The following is a 7,649-nucleotide window of genomic DNA, read 5'->3' on the forward strand; positions in this document are numbered from 1 at the left end:
CATTACGGTACATTACGTATACGGGGGGATACATTTTACTGAAAAATTCAACAAAGAGCAGAAAACGAAACGAAAAGGAATTTCGTTTCGTTTTCTGCTCTTTGCTGAATCGTACATTACGGTACATTACGTATACAGGCGGATACATTTTACTGATAAATTAATTGATTGAGCCAACGTAGATAATCATCTGTATCAGATCAATATTACCAAAAGTGTTTGCCTGAGTCAATGTACATACACAACAGTGATCATTTAGACAGTTCCTTTTGGTTTCGTTTTCTGCTCTTTGTTGAGTCGTATTCGGAATCATTTCGCATTTCTGTAAAAAAAACATCAGCTCTGTGGACTTCTGTCAGGGCCATACAAAGTCGGTCATTATTTCCTCTTGTTTTTACTTAATTGTTGACATTTTATCGTGTAGTCTTTAGACTGGCTGGTCAAACAACTCATTCCCTTGAACTACACGGAAGTTTAAAATGCTGAAGAAGTACATTGACACTTGTAAATAGACTATTTAAAACTCAGCTAAAAAAAACTTTCCACGTGTGTATTCATACGTTATAAAGGTAAACCACCTGTTATTTTGAGCGAGATGGTAAAGTCTGAGTTGCCGCGTGTGTGTGTGTGCTATTCACCTGACAGTCGAAGTTTCCTCCAGTCCATCCTGCAGCTTTTTGCTGTCACCTCTTCCAAAAGAAAACATTTCGGCAAGTTGGTTTGTAATCGATTTCGTGTCTTTAACCGTTGAGGCTTCAGGAGCAGAACGATCAGAACAGTTCAGAAATTCGGAGTGACGTCCAAACACTCGATAGTTAGTTTCGGTTTCACCGTCCACATCATCAAGGAAGAAGACCACCCAACACCGAAGTCGTTAACCCTTTCACTATGTGCAACCGGGCTGTCAAACACACGGCCCGTTTTCATTAAATCGAGTATAAATCTAATATACTTGTACTTCATTGCACCTTCATTTCTTGAAGGTAAGTCCTGAAGGATTAATAAAGTTCTATCTAGCTTTCTGTTTTTCTCTGGAAAAAAGGGGGGAAAACAAGGACTTATTGTTATTTATAGGTAATTGTGTTATATTTGTTCTGGTCTGGCCCACTTGACATGTAATTGACATGTGAACCAAAATAGGTTTGACATCCCTGATGTACAACATACTGTGGAGTTCACAGTGGCGGTTCTTAGCAAAGACCACATGTATACAGTACCATCTTCTGGAGGGTGGTGATGCCGTGCAGTGATTCCCAACCTTTGTGCTGAGGTCCATTGGCGTAGGTGTGTACTGTGCAAAATTATGCAATGTTACCTTTTGAATTTACTATTATTTGCAAATAATTTGTCTTTGTTCTACTGTGCGACAGTGACAGTGAGGAATTGAAAGAATTAATCAAAAATCAGTCAATAAAGACTGACAGCAATTTGTGATACATGTACAGCAGGTGTTCCCAGAGGGAGAAAATAGTACTTCCAAGATACTTGTTCTGTGTGATAGTCAGAAGAATTTAAAAAAAAAAAAAAAAAAAATCATAACTCATTCAATTTAGAAAAAAAACTGACTGCAATTTGTGATGTACAGCGGGTGTTCCTGAGGGAGAAAATAGTACTTCCAAGATACTGCCTCAGTCCTGAAATGTAATTACTAATCGAGAGTAAAGAAAAGGTTAAATGAAGCTCAAGCCAAAGATTGGTATTTTGGCTTTTTTTTTTTAAAAGCTCAAGCCAAAGATTGGTATTTCGGCATTTTTTTATTTAGTACAAAAGTCAATGCACAAAATTCTTTTGCTGACACAGACTTTATGCAGTCTCCTCCTTGGTAATGCGGTCTTTCTTGAGAGGACCCTGTAAACAAAACAAAATAAAAGTGAGAATGTGTACTGTCAACTGTGGACAGTGCTGCAACAAGTGCAGTCACTGTTTCCAGAGAGTGAACAGGGAGCAGGGACAGATGCGGTCTTGCTCCCCTGCCTCACTGGAGATTACTCTAGCACTGGAATGGAACCAGAGTTCACACTAGTGATTGAACCAGGTTACGAACAGTGCTGACACTTATAGACTTCACACCAATTTTAATTCCAAAAATATATGCTAACAATTGTCTGCTTTGACCTGCAATATGACAGTCTCCAAGGACCAAAACCTCTTACCATGAAAGCCTTCTTCTCTTCCGCAGTTTGGAAGCGGCCATGGCCAAACTTGGATGTGGTGTCGATAAACTTCAGGTCAATCTTCTCCAGAGCACGGCGGCTGGTCTGCACCAACAGAGACTGAAACCAAACAGTCAGGTTAGGATTCAGGAAGTGTTTCAGATGGGCACCACTGTCACACAGCGTGCGTGACATTATCCTCACCTTGCGCAAAGTCAGCACCCTCTTCTTAGTTCCCACAACACAGCCTTTCACCATAACAAAGTCATTGGTCACCGTTCCATAATGGACAAATCCACCCTTTAAAAAGAAAGTGTAATCAGCAAGTGTCTTGCATTTCAAAGAGGAGCAATAAAGTGTAAACAAAAATAAATAAATAAATAAAATAAAAATGCACATACCAGAGGGTTGATGCTCTTGTTGGACAAATCATATTCAGTGGAAGCATTGTTTTTCATCAGCTTTCCATCCTTTGTGTGGTAACCCTGGCCAATCTTGTAGATCTTTTTGTTGATTTCTGTGCGGTGGTGGTAGCCCTTCTGACCAGAACGGGCCACTGAGAAGGCAACGCGAGCTGGATGCCAGGCACCAATGCAGGCAACCTTACGCAGACCACGATGGGTCTTACGAGGGAGTTTCTTGGTGTGCCAACGGCTGGTGACGCCTAACAGACAACACTCAGTTCAGGTCTGGCTGATATTCAGTCAAGCTTCAACTCGAAATTTCAAAAACAAAATCTTCTTACCCTTGTATCCATGACCCTTTGTGACACCAATCACATCAATCATCTCGTCCTGAGAGAAGACGGTATTGATAGGAACAGCCTGCTCCAGCTTCTCACGAGCCCAGTCCACCTTGTCAGAAATGGTGCCACCATTCAACTGCACCTCCATCAGGTGAGCCCTCTTCTGACTCAGGGGAAGGAGACGCATCTGTCCATAGGGAAGAAAAAAAAAAAAAAAACATTTAAATACAGAGTTTTGGAACTTTTCAAGTACATTCATGTACTGCATCGTCTCAGAAGGAAGGCAGCATGGAAGATATCTTCATGTGTCTCAGGCGCCATGCCTGACGCAAGATCCGCGGTCTCATCACCGAGATTAAAATCATAAACTGTCCATCAAAGTCAGAAGCACATACCTGCGTGTGGGCAATGATGCGGATGATCTGGCAGTACTTCTTCATTGCAGCAAAGTCTTTCTCAAGCTGCTTCTTTCCATCATCATCCTGCCATTTCTTGCAGTACTTGGTGAAAGCCTTCTTCTTGGACTTGTACCTTAGAAGAGAATACACCTATTGGCACAGGTCCTTCATAACCCAAAAGGTTAGCGGAAGGACACAGTGCTCATCTGCTCGCCCCATTCAGGGGGGGCTGAGTCAGAGGAATAAGATTTTGGCTCATAGCACAGCTTCTAAGAAGCACTTTCCACTGGCCAGAGGAGCCCGGAGCTCATCAGGGCACGAGGCACCTGAGCGGAGCTGCCACAAAGGCCACCGTAACGTTAGACTCACTCAGTGACAATGATCATTTTCACTGGGCAACTAACTGCTCCAAGCACATTTAAGTACAGCTGGCAATCAGTTAAAATGGTTGCCCTGATTTGATCCGACAATGAAGATGGACAAATCATGTATCAATCTGTGTTTTAAGTGGGTGACTTCTCCCAAACAACGCAAACATGTAAATAAACATTTACTATATAAAATTTAAACTCAAAAGCTGACATTTTAATTTATACATAAATGCAAGCTCTATATGCATGTTCTAATCATTTGAGCATTATTAAAATTATTTTATACCCCATCTGGGATATAGAAGGTGCACAGCCAAAAAAAAAAAAGTTTGGGAATAACTGATATAGTGTACACCATTCTCAAAGCATTCAAATGAGTTTATTTTACAAATTATCTTTATTTTACAAATTAATGAAATCCAGTTTTAATCTTTATTTTACAAATTAATGAAATCCACATTCTAACTTTGACAGCTGTACTTAAAGCCCAATATTTCTGCTAAGCACCCAAGGGCCTTACCAGTTTTTGTAGAAGCGACGCTTGCATTCATCACTGATGTGCTCGGCAAAGATGGTCTTGAAAGAGCGCAGGCCACGGGGAGTGTTGATGTATCCCACAACTCCAACTACGATCATGGGAGGAGTCTCCACAATGGTTACAGCTTCGACTACCTCTTTCTTGTTCACCTCTGGAGAGAAGGAAAACCAAAATGGATCAGATCTCACAAATCTTCACAATTATTTCAAGTCGAGTCGAATGTTTCTGGTGCAGACTGCGCTCAGAGCTCGACATTCAGCAAGGGTGTTTAACCCACTATGTCCGCCCGTCGAGAGGATCATCATAGGCAGAGTCACCACACATTAAAACCAAACAAAAAGCATGTAGTACAGGTCTCACATTTGTGTGTATTAGCCAATTTTATTTATACCTCAAAACCCCAGAAGCTGCGTGCAATTTGAGTACATCAGACACTCATTCTGACCAATTTCTGTATTTAGAGGAACATGGTTTTACCATGCCTCAAAAAGACATTTTATTTAAATATACGTTATACAACAGCCGTTTAGGCGAAAATCCAGAGGTTAGTGAGTAATACTTTGAACCGTTAATGCGTATTGGAATCTCTGGAGAAGTAAAAATGTCAAGGACAATTCCTACTCCGGTGCAGCATGGTCATTAGAAGTGTAACTTAAATATTCCCCATACTTTGAAACTGTACCAAGTACGGACCCGTTTTAATTAAGTGCAAACAACGTTCTTTTTCAGTGGACTTCGATTCTTAAGTTATTTTTAAACTAAAACGTTCTTGAAATGGTTTTAGGCCTATTGTTATTTGGACTTACTTGACCCAGGTCTGTCGACCTCACGCACGATGTGGGTCATTCCTGCCTTGTAACCAAGGAATGCGGTCAGGTGCACGGGTTTGCTTGAGTCATCCTTAGGGAAACTCTTCGCCTTTCCGCGGTGACGACGACTCCTCTTGCGGGGCAGAAACCCGAGGGATCCGTGGCGTGGAGCCGAAAACTTACGGTGAGACTGTAGAAAATGGAGGATTAGTGTATTTAATATAAACTACATAATTGGTAAGTAATATGTAAACTCACTACGTTAACAACTAGCTCGCGTTCATTTAGCCATAGTTTAAGTGAAACGAGCTACGCGTGGAAAATGAATCCAAAGCATAGATGTCGCCATTTTGTCAGCGCATGTACTTAGATTTCTTCTTTCACAAAACAGGAAATTGTTTTTAAAAAGTAACATTTAACATCAAGAATATAAAACGGCGATGGCCGATTAAATGTTGAGACACGGATGCTGAAGATAATAGGCAGATTAGGCCCTGAGAAGTCCAAACCTATTCATGCACTCACCATCTTGTCTCCAGTCCGAGTTTCAAAGAGACCCAACGAAGAGCAAACGGTGCTTATATATATCAAGAAACAACGCGAGATTACCCACATGCGACTCCACCCTCAACAACGACGTCACCACACAATAACGTGCAATAAACACGGCTACCACTAGATGCTGCCGTTGACATTTTCACCGTTAAACACATCGTGTCTCTTCTACGTTACGTCATTTCTTTAAAAAAGCACTTTAGTTATTCAGTTAATAAGAGCTCAATTTAGTCAAAAGTAGAAGCATGTCTGACAATCAAACATTTTGAATTTGGTTTACGATGAAGGAGGTGGTTTTTCTCTACTTGGATATAAATGGAAAAGTTACCATTAAAAACGTAATATTTTTTATATGAACTTCTGGTGAAATTTGTAGTGATTTTTTGTAATATATATATATTTTATATGTACTTCTGGTGAAATTTGTAGTGATTTTTCAGTGGCTTTGTTATCAGTGCATTTGCAATTTGTAGTTCAAATGAAGCAATACTATACTACTATCCTTTTGAATGGTTGCAGTATATCAACTGCACGTCCTCAGTTTAGGCAACTGCTGGTTTGGTTCCCATGGTGACCGCGGTAAACAGGATTGCTGATCAGTTCACTGCGACCATTTTTCTTCCATCGTTTGGAGTTAAACTGAAATGTCTTTGGTGCAGCGGGAGATGGAGCAGCTCTTCACCGTGTTCGAAGGTTCCGCTGCTGAGGACGTGTATCACGCCCGTCAGCTCTGGAGCTCGCTGTCTTTGCTGCCGCCATTGGAGTCCTGTCTGGTTTCAACGGACATCCGCCAGAGACTGCCGATGTCACGGCCACGACGCGACAGAATGTCCGCTGTAGAGCCACAAAGTGACGCGTTCATGCGACAGCAACGGCGGCAGGAGGAACGGCGACGTTACGAGACCATGGACTGGCAGAGACGACATGTGCTGCCTCAACTGGCGAAGCAGTGGAAACAACCCGGAGAATAAGCCGTTTATACAGAGATCCCTTTGACGCATGACCCATGATATACTGAGTTTAAAAAAATGTGACTAAGTGTTTTTATGTGTTTTTAGACATAAAAATAAGAACTGATTTGGTTCTGTTTTTATACACCAAATTTTCTTTTTGAATGTTGACACAATTAGTCTGCAGTTGCAAAGGCTGACCACTGTATGGCAGTGTTGGGTGATTCTCAGGCATCCACTGTAGAGGCTTATATGCAACACTGCCATCAAAACCTATTCTTATCATAGAAAATGACATTTTAATAGCTGTCCACTGTAGTGACCATCATGCATGAAAGGGTTAAAATAAAACATAGAAGGATGGACTTACTCATTACCACTGATGAGTTTAAGCCATTACATCCGTCGTCACGGATAAGCTCATTTAGTCTTTGTCACATTCTAGTCATTTTTGTGGCCCTCTGGCGAATTCTTTTTATTTGAGTTGACTTTGTTTCAGTGCGTCCGTCTTTTGTTAGTCGTTCGTAATTTTGTGGTTGTTATTTAGTGTATTTTAACTTTTAGTTATTTTTATTTTTCATCACATTATGTGATTATCACTAGTTTAGTTACACTTCTCTGCCTTGTCTTTTTTTTATCATTCCGCATCTCTGTGATTACTCTGTGTTTGTGTGGACATTTCTCTGCTTGTGGTTCTTCCCGTTCATTGTCTTTTGATGATTTGTCCCATTGAGGACATTTTGTTTTTCCCTGCATTTGTGCAAAAAGTGATTCCAGAACATGTTTAAACTGCTGTTGTAATACAGAGGGCATGTTTGGTTTTGCATGTAAATATGACAACAAACGCAGGTGAGGATGAACAGAAAAGACTTTGGGAACATCACGTCAAAAGTTCTACACTTAAAGTAGTAAAAAAGTCGTGGGGGAAAAAAAAACTAAACATTTTACATACAAATAAATGTTGATAGTTGATTAATTAACTTCGAGAACCTGATAATATTTTTTTTTCTTATCTGTACAAACCATTGTATGAGTTGCTGCCACCTAGTGCCTGGAGGCTTGTTATCATTCTAGCATTACAGCAGTGGTACACTTATGTCCAGCGTGCCACATTCCATTGGAGTCCCCTC

General features: G+C 40.7%; 2 protein-coding genes and 2 non-coding genes across 4 annotated transcripts; 1 reads left to right on the forward strand and 3 right to left on the reverse strand.

Annotated features, from left to right (window-relative positions):
• Nucleotides 1-1,735: 1,735 nt before the first annotated feature.
• On the reverse strand, nucleotides 1,736-5,687 carry rpl3 (ribosomal protein L3). Its single transcript, XM_008329146.3, has 9 exons — nucleotides 5,540-5,687; nucleotides 5,012-5,204; nucleotides 4,188-4,356; nucleotides 3,294-3,429; nucleotides 2,899-3,085; nucleotides 2,555-2,817; nucleotides 2,358-2,453; nucleotides 2,154-2,273; nucleotides 1,736-1,848 (listed from the first exon to the last, which is right to left on the reverse strand). Exons 1-9 carry the CDS (start codon nucleotides 5,627-5,629, stop codon nucleotides 1,804-1,806), a joined length of 1,299 nt encoding a protein of 432 aa, XP_008327368.1. The 5' UTR covers nucleotides 5,630-5,687; the 3' UTR covers nucleotides 1,736-1,803.
• On the reverse strand, nucleotides 1,919-2,051 carry LOC112488470 (small nucleolar RNA SNORA54). Its single transcript, XR_003052550.1, has one exon. It is a non-coding gene; the product is annotated as a small nucleolar RNA SNORA54 (small nucleolar RNA).
• On the reverse strand, nucleotides 3,164-3,256 carry LOC112488474 (small nucleolar RNA U83B). The gene has a single exon (XR_003052554.1). It is a non-coding gene; the product is annotated as a small nucleolar RNA U83B (small nucleolar RNA).
• Nucleotides 5,688-5,973: 286 nt separating the features above from the next.
• Nucleotides 5,974-6,646, forward strand: hoatz (HOATZ cilia and flagella associated protein). The gene has a single exon (XM_008329147.3). It carries the CDS (start codon nucleotides 6,214-6,216, stop codon nucleotides 6,538-6,540), a length of 327 nt encoding a protein of 108 aa, XP_008327369.1. The 5' UTR covers nucleotides 5,974-6,213; the 3' UTR covers nucleotides 6,541-6,646.
• The last annotated feature ends 1,003 nt before the right edge of the window (nucleotides 6,647-7,649 follow it).

The sequence above is a fragment of the Cynoglossus semilaevis genome, chromosome 17 (assembly GCF_000523025.1).
Source record: "Cynoglossus semilaevis isolate Cse_v1.0 chromosome 17, Cse_v1.0, whole genome shotgun sequence".
NCBI classification, from domain to species: domain Eukaryota; kingdom Metazoa; phylum Chordata; class Actinopteri; order Pleuronectiformes; family Cynoglossidae; genus Cynoglossus; species Cynoglossus semilaevis.

Coding starts and splice junctions, on each gene's coding strand:
- rpl3 (XM_008329146.3), bottom strand. CDS start 5,629: ATGTGGGTAATCTCGCGTTGTTTCTTGATATATATAAGCACCGTTTGC. Junction 2,454..2,554: donor ACAAGAGCATCAACCCTCTG/GTATGTGCATTT, acceptor TTCTTTTTAAAG/GGTGGATTTGTCCATTATGG. Junction 2,274..2,357: donor GGGTGCTGACTTTGCGCAAG/GTGAGGATAATG, acceptor GTTTGGTTTCAG/TCTCTGTTGGTGCAGACCAG.
- hoatz (XM_008329147.3), top strand. CDS start 6,214: ATGTCTTTGGTGCAGCGGGAGATGGAGCAGCTCTTCACCGTGTTCGAA.